Raw genomic sequence first — 21801 nt, 5'->3', positions numbered from 1 at the left:
AACCAGTAACCAATGCAGGGCTTTCAAGGCATAGAATAGGTTACCTTGTCATGCTTTGGCCACAGCAAAGGAATGTCTTTGCTGCATGGTTGGGTCATGATGGAAGAGATGAGAAAAGCTTGGGGCAGTTAAACTGTAATATATTGTATTTTATTGTAATTGCATTTTATAGCATTTACTACCCCCGACGAGGCGTCAAATCACTTTTTTGGCGGATAGCACGCTACTCTGGAACCCAAAAAGGCTTAGTGGTAAATTAATATAGTGAAATATGAAAATAATTTGAGTGGTGGATATGTTAGTTATTTGGATTGAGAAGGATAGCGGAGGGATAGAAGAGAGAAAAAGGTTTGCATTTATATAGAGCTTGCTACCCCTGAAGTGTAAAAAATAAAAGATTAGTGGTGAATTAGTATAGTGAAACATGAAATTAATTTGAGAGGTGGACATGTTAGTCTGTTATTTGGATTGATAAGGATAGTGGAGGTATAGAAGACGGAAGGATTTCTAAATTAATTTTTTTTTTTTTAGAGGTCATAGCAGTAGGAGGATGCTTGGGATGAGTAAAAGGGATGTGGAGGGGAAGAGTCAGAGGGAAGGGTTTAGAAAGGCTTTTTGGGGTAATCGGATTAGTAAAAGAGCTATGAGATAAAAGAAAGATGTGTGGAGTAGGGTAGAGTCTAAAAAGGGTTATTTTGAGGATCATAGTGGTGCTACGGGGTTTGGGGCGAATTAGAGAACGGAGGTAGAGGAAATATTGATAGAGGTATTGGGTGAGAAATAGAGTAGTGCATTGGAAAGAGTAGTAGAAAGAGGTTTGAGATGAGTCAATAGGAACAGATGGGCCAGTATGTGCATGCATTGGTTGTTATATACAAGGGGTTGTTTCCGGTTTGTAAATATTGTAAGTCCAACCGATCAGACTTGGTCCCGATTTTGATTATTTTAACTGACACTTTCACGGTTTCTAGGCCTGCCTGTAGAATACTCTATTGTCTAAGGGCACCGCCTAGTTCTACTCTTGTTGTTGTGACATAAGTATGCCTATAATAAATCGGTAAAAAGTGTTGCATATGCGTTTAACTACAATAAAAACCTATTAATTCAAGATAAACAGGATCACTGAAAAACGCTTTACATGGTACTGGCTAGCCTTTGGCTGGATAAAACATGGTTTTCGGGGTCACTCCTATTTAAGCACCAACAGCCAGTCAAAATGAAACCCTTTTTGCCTGTAGATTCATGCTGACGTGTAAGAAATGTTAAGTATTCGAACAGTAGCCTAGTGGCATGAAGTGCTGATACATACTATAGGATAAAAAGCATCTCTGTTTTCATTCTAGACCTTTATTGGCTGAGGTGAGAGCAATCAACTGACGTTTTCGTCTTGACGTCTTCTGTGCAATAGTGAAGCTTAGATGGTCTTCCTTGTACGCGTTAAACAAGTTACTTACCTTCGGTAACAATGTATCTGTAAGAGACACATTTAGTTATAAATTCCTTACCTTTAGAATTACACATAGGCATCAGACTGGATCCGTGGAGTTTTTTCATAGGAGTACCCCTGCGCGTCAGTCAACTCTGCGCCCGTCGTCATCATCGTGGTCACTGGGATGACGTTGCAGTGTCGACTTTCCATGCCAGAAGCGCAGAGCCATGCAAGACACTGACCACTGGTGCACTTAACTAGGGCCCTAGAAGGGGGTCCCTATTACTAGAAGTCGGTTTGCAGAACAGGGAGGATGGGTGGGGCGGTAAGGAATCTATAACTACCTATGTCTCTTACAGATACATCCTTACTGAAGGTAAATAACTTGTTAGTCTGAAAGAGACTGTAGTTATAGATTCCTTACCTTTAGAATAGATACCCCAGCAATGCCAACTCCGGTGGTGGGACTGCAAACTAAGTTCACACCAGGAAGTCCTGGAGAACAGAACGGTTGAAAAAGCTGTCTCTCTGGACTTCGCTTTCCAGGCAGTAATGTTTTGTTAACGTGTGTAGGAATGCCCATGGGGCTGCCTGGCAGATGTCATTCAGTGGAACTTCACGTTCAAAGCAGTAGTGGTTGCCGTCGCCCTGGTAGAGTGGGAACGCAGTCCTACTGGAGGTTCCTTTTTCGCCAAAGAACAGCAGATTTTGACGCATAGGACAACCCATCAAGAGATGGTATGTTTGTGTACGGCCCAAACTTTCTTGCCACCAACATAGCCCACGAAGATTTGATCGTCCACCCGGAAATCTTTAGTGCAGTCAAGGTAGAAGGACAGCGCATGTTTTGGGTCCAGATGGTGGAGTATCTCCTCCTCTTTGGAAGGGTGAAGACGGGAAGAAGGTGACCACTTTGGGCAGAAAAGAGCCTAGTGCGAAGGACCACTTTGTCTGGATGAACAGCAATAAAATGAGGCTTGGAGGACAGAGCCTGAAGCTCACTCACACTGCGGGTAGAGGTGATGACTAGCAGGAAAGCAGTCTTTAAAGTAAGAAGAAGAAGAGGACAATTATGTAGTGGCTTAAGGGGAGCACACATAACATAAGTAAGGACAGGACAAGAGTCTCATTGGGGCATTACGAAAGGAGAAGGAGGAAAGAGATGAGTAATGCCCTTAGGAAATCTATTTATAATGGGAGACTCGAACTAGAAGGCTGATCAGGAAGGCGAAGGCAGGCCAAAATGGTGAAAGATAGCCTTTAAGGTTGCCGAGAGCAGAGCCCTGCTGGGCCACAGATAGAATGAAAAGGAGAACCTCTGAAAGAGGGGCAGGAAGAGGATCCACATCCTTTGCTGTGCACCATGCCACAAATGTGTTCCATCTACAGGCATATACCATTTTAGTGGAGGGACGCCTGGCTGCCAAGATGACGTTACAGACTTCGAGAGGAAGGTCGAAAGCTGTCAACTTGTCGACGCTCAATCTCCACGCAGGGAGGTGGAGGCTCGACAGGTTTGGGTGGAGAGCCGTCCCCTGCTGCTGCGACAGAAGATCCTCCCTAAGAGGCAGTCTGATAAGAGGATCAATGGCAATGCTCAAGAGCTCAGGGTACCAGACTCCTCGTGCCCAGTCCGGAGCCACAAGAATGACTTGGGCCCGGTCACGCTTGATCTTCTTTAGCACTTTGGGTAGAAGTGGTACAGACGGAAAGGCGTACAGGAGGCCGCAACTCTACTCACGACGAAAAGCATCGCCGAGCAAGCACTGCCTTGGAAACTCCATCGTGCAGAACTGCTGACATTGCACGCTCTCTTCGGTGGCGAACAGATCTAACCAAGGCTCTCCCCACTGCTGAAAGAGACCTTGCACCACCTCCGAGTGAAAACGCCATTCATGATCAATCATGCATCAGCGGGTGAGTTTGTCTGCCCTGGCATTCAGGGTACCTGCCAGTTGGTGAGCCACGATGGATATGCCCTGATGTTCCAGCCATGTCAACAGACAAAGAGCCTCTTGACATAGGGTCCACGACCCCACCTTGCCCCGTTTGTTGCAGTACCACATAGCAGTGGTGTTGTCAGTGAACACCTGCACTACTTGGACAGAAGGAAGGAATGCCTTCAGTGCAAGACGGATCACCAAAGCTCCAGAAGGTTGATGTGGAACCCAGACTCCGCCGGAGACCAGAGACCCATCTCTCCGCCGCTCCCATGTGGTCGCCCCATTCCAGGAGTGACGCATCTGTCATTGCTGTGAACTCTGGTTTGGGAAGGGAGAGGGATCTGCTGTTGACCCTATCCTGGTTCGTGAGCCTGACGTGCAGCCCCCTCCGAGATCTGGAAGACACCGGAAAGTTTCCCCATATGTTGCGCCCACTGGAAAATCAGGTCCCACTGCAGAGCCTGCATGTGCCATCTGGCATGATCCACCAGCAGGTTGCAGGAGGCCATGAGGCCCAGCAGTCGCAGGGTGAGTCTCACCGAAATCTGGGATAAAGGCTGAAACATCGGTATCACAGCCCGAATATCTGGGACTCGCTGCTCGGGAGGATAATCCCGAAACTGCACTGTCTCCAGAATTGCTCCGATTAAAAAGGAGCTTCTGAGAGGTGATCAAATGCGACTTTGGCACATTCATAGTGAACCCCAGAAAATGCAGGAGGGTCGCCTTAATCTGGAGGTGGGAACTACAGCCTGGGTTGAGCCTGACTTCAAAAGCCAGTAGTCGAGATAGGGGAAGACTGGAACCCCTGATCTGCACAGATGAGCTGCGACCACCGCCATCACTTTCATAAACACCCAAGGGGCGCTGGTATGGCCAAAGGGGAGCACTGTAAATTGAAAATGCTCGTGGCCTACTGTGAACTGTAGGCTGGCAGGACAGGCATGTGGAAATAGGCATCCTGCAAGTCGAACGCTACCACCCAATCTCCAGGATCGAGGGCAGAGAGGACCTGAGCCAACGTGAGCATTTTGAACTTCTCCTTCCGGATGAAGCAATTGAGGGCCCTGAGGTCTAAGATAGGACGCAGGCCTTTGTCCTTCTTGGGTACCAGAAAGTAATGGGAATAGAAACCACAACCTATTTCTGGCACAGGGACCCATTTGATAGTTCCCTTGGTCAAAAGAGCCGAAACTTCCTGGCAAAGAAGGGCCAAGTGATCCTTCAACATGCTGGTGGCATGTAGGAAGGGATTGACTCGAAGGGGAGGGAGTAGCCCCTTCGGACTATCTGCAAAACCCACCTGTCCAACTTGATGTGTTGCCAGTGGGGGAGGTGATGGCCAATCCTGCCACCCACTGGCCTCTGGTGGCCCTAAAATTTCGGACTATGAAGGGTTGGAGGCTGCTGCAGGAGGGGTATCGGTGGAGTGGCCCGCCCGCTAGCCCTCAGACCCACGTCGCTGGGTCCCACGTCCGCAGCTACACATAGACTGGGTAGATTGCATGGCCCTGTGGAACCTGGTGGGGCACTCCTTCCGTAGCAGACTGCGTGGGGCGAGACGTTGCTGTGAGACCCAAGGATCTGGCCATAGCCCTACAATCCTTGAAGCGCTCGAGCGCTGAGTCCGCCTTGTCACCAAACAAGCAACAGCCATTAAAGGGCATGTCCAAAAGGGTATAACGACCCAAGAGTATTGTGGTGTTCACCGACAGCAGCCCTAAACTGGCCGAAGAAAACATCTTTTCCCCAAGATGGTCCAGCTTCTTGGATTCCCTATCTGGGGGAGCAGTAGGGAATGCCCCTTTAGAGGACGAGGCTTAGACCACCAAGCTCTCAGGAGGTTTGTTTTGGGAGAGGAAAAGTGGGTCGCCCGGTGCCAGGTGCCTGTACTGGATTTGGACCAACTGCTCAGAAGGATATCTGTGAGGGCTTCATTAAAAAGCAGCAGGGGCTCAGAAGAGGCAGTGCCAGCTGAAGCACCTCTGTCAAGAAGTTAGTCCTGATTGCACCATAGGAAGCTTGAGGCCCAAGGCCTCAGCTGCCCTAAGCAACACCATGGCGTAGGAAGCTCCCCCCTCCGTAGCCACGGTATGAGGGGAAGAGCATACCAAGGTCCGGGGAGGTATCCACACCACTGGCATCACCAAACTCCACTCGCCAGTCTGGCTCTTCAAGCTGTTCAGCTAAAGGGTCAATAGACCCCTCCCAGTCTCCTCATCCTCCTCATCCTCCTCTGGCTGCCACTCTGAGCAATAGGGAACGCCAGTGATGAACAGCGATACAAAAGTACCCTACGGCATCAGTACCGACGTCAGGCATTGTCAGTCCGGCACCGTGTCCAAGTCGGGGGTGAGGCTGAGGTCGAGACTGGTTGGGGCACAATCAGTGTTGGGGGCGTCATCACTGGAATCTGTGCAGGAGAACATACCGTGAGGTCAACCGGCGCTGATCCGGATTTAGGCCGGGAACCTCTGGAGCCCTCCCGCGCAGGAGCAGTCGACATCGAAGGCCCATGGCCCCCTGCCGAGTCTGTGGGGCCCGAAGGCACGCTTGCGGAGTCAGGCTGTCCAAAAATGCTGTGAAGGGGACGCTCCGGCTCCAGGTAAGGGAGGGAAGTGTGGAGTTGTCCCAGGAGCAGGCTCTGAAGACTGAGCTGGAGAGCGACGACGGTCCGGGTCCCGCGTCGCATTGGCCGACGGACAGGGAGTAGATGAAAAGCCACAATGCTTCTTCGCCTTCTTTTTGTGCTTCGACTTACCCGATGAGTGAGAAGACTTTAAAGACGAGTGGTGGTGGCTCCGTGACCAGTCCCGAGACCTTCCTCTTGACCAGGACCTTCAACGACGCAGAGAGGAGAGCCAGGCCTTCAAGAGCTTTCGGGACTGCTCCCGCAAAGATTTCAGATTCATGGCCCGACAGTCGGATCACAACTTTGGGTCGTGCTCGCGCTCCAGGTACCAGAGGCACTTGAGGTGACTCACATCAGCTTGTGACAGGAGTCACAAGGCTTGACGCCGGTCCGACAATGGGACATCTCTCGTGCACCAGGAGTCGAAGACTCAAAAAAGATGAGGAGAAAAGTTGAAAAAAGTGTAGTCAAAAAATGACTAAGGGGCACACTTTCTCCAGATCTGCGCTTGCTGGTGCGGAAAAATAAAGAACGGACGTCAGTGCGCAGGGGCAGCATCTAAGTAGACACCGCAACGTCATCCGGGTGACCACTCCGCCGACGGAGGAGGAGTCGACCGACGCCACCTACCGACGCGCAGGGTTAATGCTACAAAAAAAATCTCCAGATCCAGTCTGACGCCTGGAGGTAATTCTAAAGGTAAGGAATCTATAACTAAAGTTTCTTTCAGATATGTGTGTATTATTAGGAGCTAACCCTGATGCTAACCATACTAAATCTGTCTCAGCAATATTAAAAAAAAAATTATATCGTTTTTCAAACGCACTTCCATTTCCAAGGTCTGCAAATAACAGGTGTTACAATGATCAAATTTAAGTTAATTAACTTTTGCATGATGACTTGAAATGTCTTTCTTGCGTTTCAAGCCAAGACCTCAAGAACACCCAATTTGTTTCAGTGGTGTACGTTCAGCACCACTCAGCCACCCTCACAACAGCTCTTGCTCATCCTGTTCTGGTCCTGGGTGTGCAAGGAAAACAGATATTGCTGCCCCAATGTACCTCCTATGTGTGTGTGGGGGGGTTGTACACTAGCACTGCAGCTGTCTGTGCTGTATCCTTTATGTGCTGAATGTGTTTGAGAGTCTGAATGTGTGGTAATGTTGCAAAGCTGTTGCCCAAGCTGGAACTGCGTTGTGCTATAAGGAAACTTACACCGCTGAACGTAGGGTTCTAAAGTGTGGCCTTGGCTTGAACTGCAGCTCTTTGGATGTCCATGTCCTGTGTGTAAGGAAACTTGCTTTACTGTTAACTTGTGCTATGGATTTGCGCTATGATGTTTCGGGGGACACTGTGTGAATTAATGTGTGTGTTTTACTGCCTTTCTTGTACTTGTGGTGTATATCCGTGGATCTTACTCAAGTCGATTTAATGCTACAATCGGGACACGCCAAGGTGAGTGCCTTTACCAATCCGCTTTCCTTTTTTTTAGGCAATTCACTTCCGTCAAGACTCATTAGGGTCATTTCGGCTGGTGAAATTCCATACAACGTTTGCAAATGTAGGATACCAACATGATTATCAAGTAAACATGATCATAGGAAACTAAGCATCCTTTCAACAAACAACTCTCATGTTCAGTGCTCTGACAGAATCAAAACATCATAAAATATAGTTTTCAGTCCTAAGGCTCTTAGCATAAAAATAAAAGAACAGAGAAAATTTCAACCATGGGAACTATAGAATCAAAGAATTACATATAATCATTATTTAAAACAGGCATATTAGTTAAATGACACATAAGTACTAACTCTATTGTAAGCCTTAACAGAGCTTTGGACGATTTGGCCCCAAATGTAAGTAGGTTTCATTTTGAGATTCTCTATTAGGAAATTGCAAACACCTATGTACTAATGTGTCTTTGAGACATTTAACGATTCCTAATGGGGTCGCAATTTACCTACCTAATTAATATTCATGAAGTAGGATGCAACTTGCAATCCATTGAGACTCGGTAAAAATACAGGAAGGGTGGTCTGCTTTCGCCAGAATACCACCATGTATGTGTTTGCTAATAAATAAAGCAACTTTTTTTTAAAAAATGCATCCTGTTTTCCATAAAGAAAAATGGGATGCGTATCACAAACCGCAATTACACATTTCACTTTTAATTTTTAAGAGAAGGTAGTGCTGCCTGCTCTTAAAAAAAAATTCTGCATGCATACACAGAGGGGAAGGGGTCCCCTGGGCAACTCTCCTCATTTGCGACTGAGTTATCGCCAACTTCAAGTTGGTGGTAAAATGCAAAAGGTTTGCAACTGCATTTCGGTCGCAAAACATTCTTACATAGCACTGCGAGTCCCTATTAGGAAGGGACTCCCATAACATTCCCCTTCCTAATACAGAATCACTACCCTGTTTTGCGATTCATTAATAGGTTACCAATTCGTAAAATGGCTTGGTACATATGAAAATTATTTTTTCTGGTCGCAAATGGCCTGTTTCTGAGAACTGACCTGCTTGCGACCAGAAAAAACCTCCATACATGTGGCACTAGGTTCCTTAAATGTATATACATTTACTAGAAACAGATTAGAACAGGACACAATGTACAGTTTCGTTAACACCAATGTCCCATACCAAGCCTGAACTGCTTAAGTGTTACTTATTATTTACCTTGGCTGTGTACTCAGCTTAATTACAGTCTTGCGAGGCAAAGCATCTTGCGCTGGTTGAACATCATCCTATAAAAAAGTAACATGCAAATCACTTAATACGTGTATTTTATACTGAAAACAACTCTCTTTGATTTAGGCTAATTTCATCACTCTGAAAAATATATAAAAGCTGGACCTACTCAATACAGCAACTTGTCCTCTTAACTTATTCACATAGGTAAATGTACATGTGCAGTTTTACTCATATGTAGATCTCCTATACTTTGGTATTCAAATTGACTATTTTTTGCTATTTACTATTCATTCCACTGCAGATATTTACACCTCAGTGGTGACTTACATGACTCTCTCCCCTGTCGGTGATGATATACAACAGCATCAGGGTTGAGATCTCTCTATCTGAAATTTTATAAAGTTCGTTTATTTAAAAAAATTTAAATATATTTTAATTTAAAATACACATTCAAAATAAATAATATAAACCTGAAACCTTAGTTGTTCTTTTACATAGGTTACACTCCAACACCACAGTCAAGATATGTTATGGCCCTGATGGTGAGAAAACACATCCAATTTTCTCAACTGAGGAAGTTCGCCAAGGATATATCTTGGCCCCGTTTTTATTCCCTATTTATACAAATGGTTTAGAGGTGCACTTATTTCAGAAGAACCCAGATTATCCGAAGACTGGCAAAGACTTTGAGCTAGATGAAGGTAAATCATTTGTACCGATTCTAAAATACCGAATTTTACCGATTCGGTATTTTAGAATCGGTAAATCTGATGTAGGTACATTTTGATATTTTTTACCAAATCGGTATGATTCGGTAATTACCAAATCGGTATTTACCGATTCGGTAATTGCCATTCATTCCTATGGGCCTGGAGGAATGAATGTCAATTACCGAAACGGTAATTACCCATTCGGTAAATAACGAATAATTCAAGGGTGGCAGGGTGTCACTTTGACACCCTGTTGCACCCCTGATTAGGGCTTGTGTGCATGCACAGATTTGCATATACACAGGTATTCGTTATTTACCACCAACTAATAGTTGGTGGTAAATAACGAATCCTTAAAGCCCTGTGGCACAGTTTACAGTGCCACCTACATCTCAGAATTCAGATTCGGTGATTTTACCGAATCGGTAAATTTACCGATTCGGTAAAATTACCGCATCTGTATTTTAAGATGCCGTACATCTCAGTATCCAAATACCCGTCGGTAACGGCCAAAAATCAGTATTTTCGGCCGTTACCGACCGGTATTTGGATACCTACATCTGGCCCTTGGTTCCAACATTCATATATGCAGACGATTCGGTCCTTCTAGCAAGGACAACTATGAGCCAGCAGAAATCCCTTGACACTTTTGCAGATTTTATGGCATCCCTTGACTTAAAAGTGAACTACAAAAAATCGTATGTTATGGTATGTGACCACAAATTAACAAAGTTTAAAACATTTGTGGGGCAGGTTAATGTGATTGAGAAAGTTAAAAGCATCTCTTTATTGGGGATCCTTTTTAACACACAGCTTTCAATGGACCCTTTATTGACTATAAGAGCGCAGCAGGCAACTAGAGCAGTGGAGGCAGTTTTGTTTCGCAGCCAATTTGAGCCAGAAACCAGTTTTAGAGCTGATAATTGTTTACAAAGCAATATGTCTCTAGATTGTCACTTATGGGGCAGGAGTGTGGGGTCACATTAATTGCACTAAGCTTCAAGATTTACAGAACAACCTATTTAGAATGCTTCTGATGGTACCTAAAAGCATGTTAACCCTTTTTTCCACTCTAAATTTGGTTTGAAACACATCAAGGACCACACTGGCCTTGCCTGTATACTGTTATGGGCAAAGATCTGGCTTTCATTGGATCTAGAATTCTCAAGAGCTATTATTACAGATCGCCTTACTATGTCTAATGCTGAGAAGATTCTTTGGTTCAGTTATCTGAAAAGCGTGTTCCAAGAAGTTGGCCTAATTGATTTTTTTGATAACCCCTATAAACTCGAAGGGGGGTGGGAGCACACTGCTTCACCTCCCAGCACAGTTCACACCTCTAAATTATGGTAAATGCAGCTCACTTTAAATGCTTACTTGAGTTTTTGCTTATGTGTTTCATCAAAGTTGGTGCAGGTTAGTCCTGTGAATCTCTAGACTTGTGTGTTTCTGGATATTATCCTTCATCAGTAGAGATAAAAAACAAAATATCATCTGGGGTTGCTGAGAAAGCGGCCACAATCCTTTCAGGTCTCAATACCTCTCACTAGCGCACAGGTGCATCTCCAAAAGCTCCTCAGCTCAATGGAGCCTTTTCAAACAGAAGGGAGATGAGAGCACACTGCTTAACCTCCCAGCACAGTTCACCCCTTAGCATTATGGTAAATGTAGTTCCCTTTAAATGCATAATTGTAATTTTGCTGAAATATTTCACCAAAGTTGGTGCAGGTTAGTGCTGTGAATCTCTAGACATATGTGTTTCTGGATATTATCCTTTATCAGTAGAGATAAAAAACGAAATTCATCTGGGGTTGCTGAGACAGCTGGCACAATCCTTTCAGGTCTCAGTACCTCTCAATGGTGCACAGGTGCATTTCCAAAAGCTTGTCAGTGGTATTGTAGAGTGCTTGATGTAACGGCGATGTTGTCCACCTGAAACTTGAGAACTACATAGGGTTCCCTACTTCCTTATATATACGCACACAGACTTTGTCTTAAAAATGTAGAGGTTCCTGCATACCTGGTGGATTGATTTGAGTAAGCTCGCAGCTGAAGAATAGTACCCGCCATCGAGTTTGATGCCATCCTGATGGAGGTTTTGTTACAATCAACACGAATGCAAAGGTGAGTTGTTCACTATGAACCTTATATATATATATATATATATATATATATATATATATATATAAATATATATATATATATATATATATATATATATATATATATTCACTGAAAAAACCATAGGTTTCACACCAGTTATAGTTAGGAATTAGCATTTAAAAAACCTATTAAATTCACTGAAAAACTATAGGTTTCACACCAGTTATAGTCAGCTGGAAATTTTACTCGCATAAAACCATTGAAATTCCCACGTTATAGTTAGTTGGACTCACTATAACTTGCGCGTGCAATGCACTGCTGATGACGTCACATATTACATCACTCATGACATGGTCAGTGACATCACTCATGACATCACTGATGACACCATCCAGTGAATGTGTGTCTTTCTGAAAAATAAATATGTGTTAAATATGTATATGTAAAAGTTGATGGAAGAATTAAATGTTTAAATAAGTGTTTACATGGATTAAAAAAAAATTGATTGGTTAACTGGCTTATTAAGTGTATCTTAGTGAATACATATATTAGTGAGTAATGTTTAAATATTTAAATATATGTATTAGTGTTTCACTTTGTGTATAAGTGGCTGCATGGGTTAGTGAGTAGCTACATGTGTATGTATATGGGTTATTAGATGTTTTTCTTAGTATCAGTATGAGTGTTTGTATGGTTTGGTGGGGGTATTACTTAGCACATAGATGCATGAATGACTGACTTTCTGTTTGTATGTGTTTTGAAGACAGCAAATGTGCAGGACTGTATGGGTGGATGAGTGTGTATATGTGTGTGTTAGTGAGTGAATGACTGTCTCACTAGTGTGTTTATCAGTAACTACATATGTTTTAATCTAGTATATGTGAAGATTGTATATAAGTGAGTATATGTGAGAGTGACGAATTGTAAGAGTTCCTGTTTAAATTAGTATGTGTTTCTATAAGTGATTGTTTAAGAGAATAAGTATGTGTAAGTTTCCTTAGAAGTAAAGTGGTAGTGTGTGTATAGCTGTATATGCAAATAAATGGATGTTCAATAGTTTATTTGCATGTGTGAATATGTGTGAGAGTATCTTTAGGATGTCTGTCGGTGTGTAAGAGGATGTATAGGTGTATCACTTCATATGAAGAGTGAGTATATGTATGAGTGACTATATAGAACTGTTGGTGAATGAGTGCATGAGTATATAGATGGTGGAATAATTGAATTGGTTGTTGTAACTGGTATGGCTATCTCCATTTTTTTGAAAATGTTAGTTTTTATTTTTGAATATGTGTTTCAAGGGTTACATTTCAGTGAAAGGAGGTCTGTCACTCAGTCACAAGGATGGTGTCATCAGTGATGTCATGAGTGATGTCACTGACCATGTCATGAGTGATGTAATATGTGACGTCATCAGCAGTGCATTGCACGCGCAAGTTATGGTGAGTCCAACTAACTATAACGTGGGAATTTCAATGGTTTTATGCGAGTAAAATTTCCAGCTGACTATAACTGGTGTGAAACCTATGGTTTTTTCAGTGAATTTCATCGGTTTTTTAAATGCTAATTCCTAACTATAACTGGTGTGAAACCTATGGTTTTTTCAGTGAATATATATATACACATACATATATATAAATGGAAAGCAGCACGCATTGTGGGAAAAAGCGAGAAAATAAGCAGTTTTTAAGTGCTCACCGTTTCTTGCCTGCTGCCCCTTTTCCTATGATTAAGTTGCATGTTGCAAAGAAACGCGTCAGGAACTTACACCAGTTGGGGCTCCTAGTGTGGTTTTGAGCAAATAAAGGATTGTACCCATCCTCGTGGAGTGGCGACCTCTTGATCCGGGGCACCTTGGTGAATGGATTATAGGCGGCAGGCTCCGAGCCGCGGGGGATGTACCGCTAGAAAATTAACTCAGGTTTGCGACGCTGTTAACGTTGTAGCCTGCCAGCGTGATGGATTGCGATACCGAACCACAAGAACAGCCCTGAAGCCCACTGGAGGGCCATGAACATCGAAATTAACAATGGGGTTAAAAACATTGTGGCAAATTTCACGGACCCCACCGGAAGGGAAGATTTGTGACTTCAAATCACAGCATGCAGCTTACTGGAAGGCAGCATGCATTGTGGGGAAAAGCGAGAGAATAAGCAGTTTTGAATTGCTCACCATTTCTGGCCTGCTGCCCCTTTTCCTATGATTAAGTTGCATGTTGCAAAGAAACGCGTCAGGAACTTACACCAGTTGGGGCTCCTAGTGTGGTTTTGAGCAAATAAAGGATTGTACCCATCCTCGTGGAGTGGAGTCCTCTTGATCCGGGGCACCTTGGTGAATGGATTATAGGCGGCAGGCTCCGAGCCACGGGGGATGAACCGCTAGAAAATTAACTCAGGTCTGCGAGACTGTTAACGTTGTAGCCTGCCAGCGCGATGGACTGCGATACCGAACCACAAGAACAGCACTGAAGCCCACTGGAGGGCTATGAACATCGAAATTAACAATGGGGTTAAAAACATTGTGGCAAATTTCACGGACCCCACCAGAAGGGAAGATTTGTGACTTCAAATCCCAGCATGCAGCTTACTGGATGGCAGAATGCATTGTGGTAAAAAGCGAGAGAATAAGCAGTTTTGAATTACTCACCATTTCTTGCCTGCTGCCCCTTTTCCTATTATTAAGTTGCATGTTGCAACAAAATGCGTCTGAATTGTATACCAGTTGGGGCTGCTAGTGTGGTTTTGAGTAAATAAAGGATTGTACCCATCCTCGTGGAGTGGAGTCCTCTTGATCCGGGGCACCTTGGTGAATGGATTATACGCAGCAGGCTCCGAGCCGCTGGGGATGCACCGCTTGAAAATTAACTCAGGTCTGCGAGGCTGTTAATGTTGTAGCCTGACAGCGCGATGGATTGCCTTACCGAACTACAAGAGTAGCCTTGAAGCCCACTGGAGGGCTACGAACATTGAAATTAACAATGGGGTTAAAAACACTGTGGCAAGTTTCATGGACCCTACCAGAAGGGCAGATTTGTGACTTCAAATCCCAGCATGCAGCTTACTGGAAAGCAGCATGCATTGTGGGGAAAAAGCAAGAGAATAAGCAATTTTGAAGTACTCACCGTTTCTTGCATGCTGCCCCTTTTCCATTGATTAAGTTGCATGTTGCAACGAAACGCGTCAGGAACTTACACCAGTTGGGGCTGCTAGTGTGGTTTGGAGCAAATAAAGGATTGTACCCATCCTCGTCCTCTTGATCCGGGCCACCTTGGTGAATTATATATATATTCACTGAGTGATGTGATGTCACTGACCATGTCATGAGTGATGTAATATGTGACGTCATCAGCAGTGCATTGCACGCACAAGTTATAGTGAGTCCAACTAACTATAACGTGGGAATTTCAATGGTTTTATGCGAGTAAAATTCCCAGCTAACTATAACTGGTGTAAAACCTATGGTTTTTTCAGTGAATTTAATAGGTTTTTTAAATGCTAATTCCTAACTATAACTGTGTGAAACCTATGGTTTATTCAGTGAATGTAATCGGTTTTTTAATAGCAAATCTCTATAGGTATGAAATAATATTTTGTATAATGAATTTTATATTGTATAAATATGTAAAAAAAAAAAGTTACTTTTTTTTCAATATTTTTTGCCTGGTGCGCTCCCGGGGCGCGTACCGGTGAACGCACGGGTAAGAGCAATGTTACGGCGCGCCACGGGCGCGTACCGGGGAGCGTCCCGTTAGCGCTATTCTCGCGAACAAAAACAACATCATGACGTATCGCGTAGCCGCGTGATGCGTCATATGACGCACTGCGTAAGCGCACCCGGAAGCACGCGATAGCCTACGATCGCGCAATGTAAGCGCCCCGACGCGCTTACGCTACGCGCCCCGGGACGTGCCCCAGGGCGCGTAGCGTAAGCGCGTCAAGCCATGTGACTTTAAAATAACACTTTTCATTGGTTCAGAACATTTTTTTTTCAAAATATTGAGAAACCCACCCATTTATCTCACTATTGCTTTGTACTTGGAGAGAGCAAGAGGTGTTCTTTGCATTATCTGCTTCTCAAAGTTTCCTGATCTACAGCAATGGCTGCAAGGGAGTCATCCAGCAGTGATTCTGATGGTTTTTTGCGTGAGGACCCTCCTCACCACAAAACAAAGGACCACTTCATTTGGAAATTTTCTGACATCCCTGAAGGAAAAAAAAAGGTTAATGCTGCTAAGGTAACCTGCAAGATATGTGGCAGTATTTTATCCAGGGGCAATCCTAATAAAAAATATAGCTTTGGAAATGCCAATTTAATTAGGCATGTCCAGAGAAGACACCCAAAAAACTATGCCAGGGAGAGTGTGAGGGACCTGGCACAGAAATTACCAAGAGATGGCAGCAGCACCTCCACTGGTGGAGCAACACCTTCAGGAACACCACGTGGAAGAATGGTCCCTAACGTGCAGCCAGTGTTTGCAGGCATAAAATTTCTATGCGTGGACTGTGATGAACTGCTCTGTTATGGGGAGCAGAGTGTTAAACTCATTGCTATAAAGAGACAGGAACACCGCTGCCCTCCCCGTCCCTAATTTTTCACAATTTTTTGCTCCTGTTGAGCAGTTTTGGAATCCCTGTTTTTTTTTTCCCGTGAAAAAAAATCGTTTTAAAAAAAGTATACAAAAAATATAAAAAAACAAAAATTTAAAAAAAAGTTCTTTTCAGAACTACCTCCAATTTATAAAAAAATGCTACATTTTTTTAAAACTGTAATTATTTTTTCTCCATAGTACGCTCCCCGGTACGCTCCCCGGTGCGCGTACCGGGCACTCCCCCCGCGAAAATCGCATTTTTTTTTAATTTGTTTTGTCCCGCGGGACCCTTTTATGGCCACCACATCAAACTTAGGGCGTCAGGGGGGGTGTACCCTGCCCCCTTTTGGTCATTTCCCCCTTTTGTTTGTAGCCTCCTCTTGTGTCTCGGTCCTACCGAGACACAAGATGGCGGCCGCTCCGGACTGTTTCGAATGTTTACAGACACCCGAGAGCCAATCATCTTCCCGTGCACAAGTCGCGTGGCGCGCCCGGAAGCTTCCCGGTGCGCGTACCGGGGCACTGCTCTAGATATATACATTTTTTTTAACCTAAATTACTCAAAATCCTCTGGAGCACATATCTTGAGACATAGCAAAGGCACATCGGGCTACCAGTCCCTACAATTTTGCCAAGCTTGGTGAAAATCCATTCAGCCGTTCGAGCTAAAAGTGCGACCGACCGCCCTATGGAAATTAACATGGGGAAAACATGTTTTGGGACCCCCCCTTTTATCTCGGCCCCCACTTGACGAATCCCCCCCAAACTTTCACAGAAGGAGCGGAGCGCCGCGAGGCAAAGTTGCTGAAAAATTCAGGCCGATTCCTCAACCGGCGCCAAAGTTATTCCAAATAGAATGTTGCGATTTCCCTATGGAAATCAATCCTAACTATAACTACCTACTGGCGACGTCCAGTAGGTAATATATATATATATATATATTTATCACACAAAGAGTTGCCTCAAAAGAAAGAGCCCACAGAAGGTAATCTTGCCAACACAATTTTAATGAAGGTTGTAGCAGAATCAAGCCGGATGCCGCAAACAAGAGTTCAAGCCGACGCGTTTCGGGCCCCTGCCCTTTGTCATAGGCTTTGTAGATATGCGGAAAACAACTGCAACAATACAGCACCTGATATTTAAAGAGTCACTTCCCTTGTGGGCGTGGCCGCTTGCACGGCCTCATGGTCTCTGTAGTGCTTAGTTTGCCTCCAGTGAGTTTTGCACGAAGTCCGCAAAATAAAATCCAATATTGACCCAAGTGGGGTGTCGCACACACCGCTTAGTACTGCTGCCAATATAATACCTCCATAAACTGGCACCTTCTCCTGCATCGAAGAAAGCCGTTACGCCTCCTTCCAGGACTGAGCTTACAGCGGAGCATCTTTCGCGGCTGGGCAAGCCGCTCAAAATTTATCACACAAAGAGTTGCCTCAAAAGAAAGAGCCCACAGAAGGTAATCTTGCCACCACAATTTTAATGAAGGTTGTAGCAGAATCAAGCCGGATGCCGCAAACAAGAGTTCAAGCCGACGCGTTTCGGGCCCCTGCCCTTTGTCATAGGCTTTGTAGATATGCGGAAAACAACTGCAACAATACAGCACCTGATATTTAAAGAGTCACTTCCCTTGTGGGCGTGGCCGCATATCTACAAAGCCTATGACAAAGGGCAGGGGCCCGAAACGCGTCGGCTTGAACTCTTGTTTGCGGCATCCGGCTTGATTCTGCTACAACCTTCATTAAAATTGTGGTGGCAAGATTACCTTCTGTGGGCTCTTTCTTTTGAGGCAACTCTTTGTGTGATAAATTTTGAGCGGCTTGCCCAGCCGCGAAAGATGCTCCGCTGTAAGCTCAGTCCTGGAAGGAGGCGTAACGGCTTTCTTCGATGCAGGAGAAGGTGCCAGTTTATGGAGGTATTATATTGGCAGCAGTACTAAGCGGTGTGTGCGACACCCCACTTGGGTCAATATTGGATTTTATTTTGCGGACTTCGTGCAAAACTCACTGGAGGCAAACTAAGCACTACAGAGACCATGAGGCCGTGCAAGCGGCCACGCCCACAAGGGAAGTGACTCTTTAAATATCAGGTGCTGTATTGTTGCAGTTGTTCTCCGCATATCTACAAAGCCTATGACAAAGGGCAGGGGCCCGAAACGCGTCGGCTTGAACTCTTGTTTGCGGCATCCGGCTTGATTCTGCTACAACCTTCATTAAAATTGTGGTGGCAAGATTACCTTCTGTGGGCTCTTTCTTTTGAGGCAACTCTTTGTGTGATAAATTTTGAGCGGCTTGCCCAGCCGCGAAAGATGCTCCGCTGTAAGCTCAGTCCTGGAAGGAGGCGTAACGGCTTTCTTCGATGCAGGAGAAGGTGCCAGTTTATGGAGGTATTATATTGGCAGCAGTACTAAGCGGTGTGTGCGACACCCCACTTGGGTCAATATTGGATTTTATTTTGCGGACTTCGTGCAAAACTCACTGGAGGCAAACTAAGCACTACAGAGACCATGAGGCCGTGCAAGCGGCCACGCCCACAAGGGAAGTGACTCTTTAAATATCAGGTGCTGTATTGTTGCAGTTGTTCTCCGCATATCTACAAAGCCTATGACAAAGGGCAGGGGCCCGAAACGCGTCGGCTTGAACTCTTGTTTGCGGCATCCGGCTTGATTCTGCTACAACCTTCATTAAAATTGTGGTGGCAAGATTACCTTCTGTGGGCTCTTTCTTTTGAGGCAACTCTTTGTGTGATATATATATATATATATATATTCCAGCTCCGAAGTACCCAACGTACAAAGGAGCACCCGGACCTCAGTTGCACACAAGGAGCCTTGAATGGTAAGCACGCCTCCAGCACAACGATATCCTTTACCTGTTCAAACTGCCCTGGATGCCTGATGCGTTTCGAAGTGTCCCCACTTCTCTTCAGAGGCTTTGGCAGTTATGAAGGAGCGCTTGAGGCACCACCCCCCTTCTTGCTTAGATGCACACCCTGGATGGGATATATATATATGTATGTGCACTAGGAGATGTTTTAAGGAGAAGGTGTCACTGACGGGATCTTTGGTAATTTAATTCTAAATGCTGCTTCATGCAGTGTATTGGACTTGGCCCTTCTGGCAGGTTCACCCCTAAACATTTTGCTTTTAATGGTTACCTGGTGATGGTGATTTTTGGTTTCTGCGCACTTTCACTGTGTCCCAGTGGAAAGTGCGTGCGCACTCTGAGTGCATGTGGTGAGATAGTCCTGCCCTCCCATAGGAATGCATGGGGAATGTATGTGTTCCTGATGCGTGGGGTGTGCAGGCTCGAGTCTGGTATGTGCGGACTCGTGTGATTGAATGCTGCGCAATGATGCATGCAGTGTTTATGTGTCTAGTGTGGAAGTGCCACTTCTAGAAGTGTGCCTGTCTGTGCAGTGAATGTGCTGGCGTGTGATTGGCTGGAGCTGGCGGGGGTGCCAGGCGCCATGAGTCATGATGGGTCTGCCCGGTGGTGAGTGTTGAGATTAGCATGTGTGATGTGAGGGAGTGGTGCACCTGGGTCCTTAATAGGGCTGGGCTTTCCCCACACAATTCTGGCTCCGCCCCCTGTGGTGCGGCTGATGACCCTAGCCTGCCTGGTGAATGGAAAGGGTGGCTGGGGAAAACAAAGTACTCCAAAACCAGCTGCGACTGGTTTCTCCCCCACCCTGCACCCTGAGACAAAGGGATTTGATGTATAAAAAGAGGCTGTGTCCCCTTGCAAGTTGTTCTCTTCCAGGATCCTATCTGAGGGGGGCTGCTGTTGCTGCTGGGCGCCAGGAGGACCGCCACTTGGACTTCCTCCCTGCCTGGAGGCCCAGTGAGCTGGCTCTGGGCCCAGAATTGCCCCCCCTGCCTGCCTCCAGAACTTTGCTGGAGCTTTATTTTGCTTATAGCGCTGGGAGCGCTTGATTCTTGCCCCTAGCGCTTGAGAGCGCTTTATTTGATCACCAGCGCTTCCCTGCTTCTCAGTCGGTGCCCACCCGGCATTTGACCCAGATTGGCCGAGATTTTCAATCCCCTGACAGGTGCCCACCCTGCCTGGGACCTTGCCACTAGTTTTATTATTTAATTCGAGGGAGCCCACTCCTCGGTTATCCAAAAGAAATCACTGCCGCCGACCCGTGGATTCTACGTGAGGCGCTGTCCCGCCTCCCCACCCCAGGGCCGCGCTGCTATTGGCCGCAGCCGCGACCCCGGGCCGCGCTGTGATTGGTGTGAACGCCCCCGAGGCAGGAGGCTCGCCGGAAGGGCTGCGTAAGATTGGCAGCCCCGTCCGCCGCACCAGAGGAAGAGGAGTCCGGCCGGAAGTACCGCGAGGCCCCCGTGCTACGAGGGAGAGCCCCGGAGTAGCAGAGGAGCCGAGAGACCGTAGCGGAGCCCCGCCCGCCTTCAGCGAAGTCCGGAACAAGTGAGCCGGTGGGTGCGGGTGGGCCCTGTGGGTTGTCCCGCGCAGCCCCCATTGGTCTTAGAGCCCCGAGAGGCTCAGGGGGCCATTCTGTTTATCTAGAGCCACGAGGCTCCCACGTAGTGTTTGGCCCCATTGTTGGCCTTGAGTGCCATTCTGTTCAGTAGAGCCCAGCGAGGCTCCCAAGGGGACAGTTAGTTGGTCAGAGCCTGCGAGGCTCCCACGTTGTGTTTGGCCCCATTGTTGTTCTTGAGCCCAGGAGGCTCCAACGCGTGTGCTCTCATTGCCTTACAGCTGCCCAGCACTTAGTGGGCAGCTGCCATGTTTAGGCTTGTTCCTTGGCCGCCTGCGCAGCCTGCCCTGACTTTTGGACACAGGGCGTCCTAGCCCCTACGAGGCCAGTTGGCTAGGGGACAGTCACAGGTGCTGACTGTGATTTCTGCGCAATTGTTCCTGCACCTCTGAATGTTTTTATGCGTCATGTGCCTTGTTCCTACACCTCTGAATGTTTTTAGGCATCATGTGTTTTCCTGTGCTGCACCTCTGAATGTGTTTTTATGCGTCATGTGCCTGGTTCTTACACCGCTGAATGTTTGTTCATGCATCATGTGTTTTCCTTCCCTACACCTCTGAATGCTGTGTTGAATCATGTGTAATATGTTCATGCTTATACCCCTACAGGTATTGTGATACTTAGGTGGTTGTTCTTGCTAGTACAGGTGGTGCTAGTGATGTCCTGGTTCCCTGCGTAATATTTTCCTAAGGTGGTTAGGGTTGCGTAGGTGGTGCTTACCTATTACCAGTAGTTACTGGTTGTGTGCTATTTTGTGCTACAGTGATTTTCTATGCTATGTTCTAAGTGATATTCTAAGTGCTAGTTCTAAAAGTGCCTATTCCTGACAGTGGTCCATGTGGCCCTGTCTTGTACATATCCCCTGTAAATTCTGCCCGTGACTGTTGGCACATTATAAAGTGTGTGTTTTTATCTAATGTGTTTTGGTATAATACAAAGGCTATTTTTACATATAACCTTGTGTGGAGTTTCCTTTGTGGTGGGCCTTGGGTGTTGTTGCTGGGTGCGCGCGCAAACACTTAACTCACATTGCCTCCGAGTTTAGCCTTACTGCTCGTGCTACGTTACCAAGGGGGTGAGCAGGGGTTATCTTGGTGTGTAACTCCCTTGCCCTGACGTGGAAGTGGTGGTCTCTGACTGACTTTGGCGCAAGCCCTGGCCAGCCAGGGATCCCATCTCTAACACAGTGCAATTTGTGGTATTTAT

At 45.8% G+C, this 21801-nt stretch overlaps 1 protein-coding gene across 1 annotated transcript in view; it reads right to left on the bottom strand.

The window, feature by feature from the left end:
* MAN2A1 (mannosidase alpha class 2A member 1) overlaps positions 1-21801 on the bottom strand; it is a 1212885-nt gene that overhangs the window by 418545 nt on the left and 772539 nt on the right. The window contains exon 12 of the mRNA XM_078675492.1: positions 8680-8747. Coding sequence (XP_078531618.1) covers positions 8680-8747 — 68 coding nt within the window. The remainder of the gene's footprint in view (positions 1-8679; positions 8748-21801) is intronic.

This window comes from Lissotriton helveticus, chromosome 2_1 (assembly GCF_964261635.1).
Source record: "Lissotriton helveticus chromosome 2_1, aLisHel1.1, whole genome shotgun sequence".
NCBI classification, from domain to species: domain Eukaryota; kingdom Metazoa; phylum Chordata; class Amphibia; order Caudata; family Salamandridae; genus Lissotriton; species Lissotriton helveticus.
This window is presented reverse-complemented; position numbering and strand designations above follow the sequence as displayed.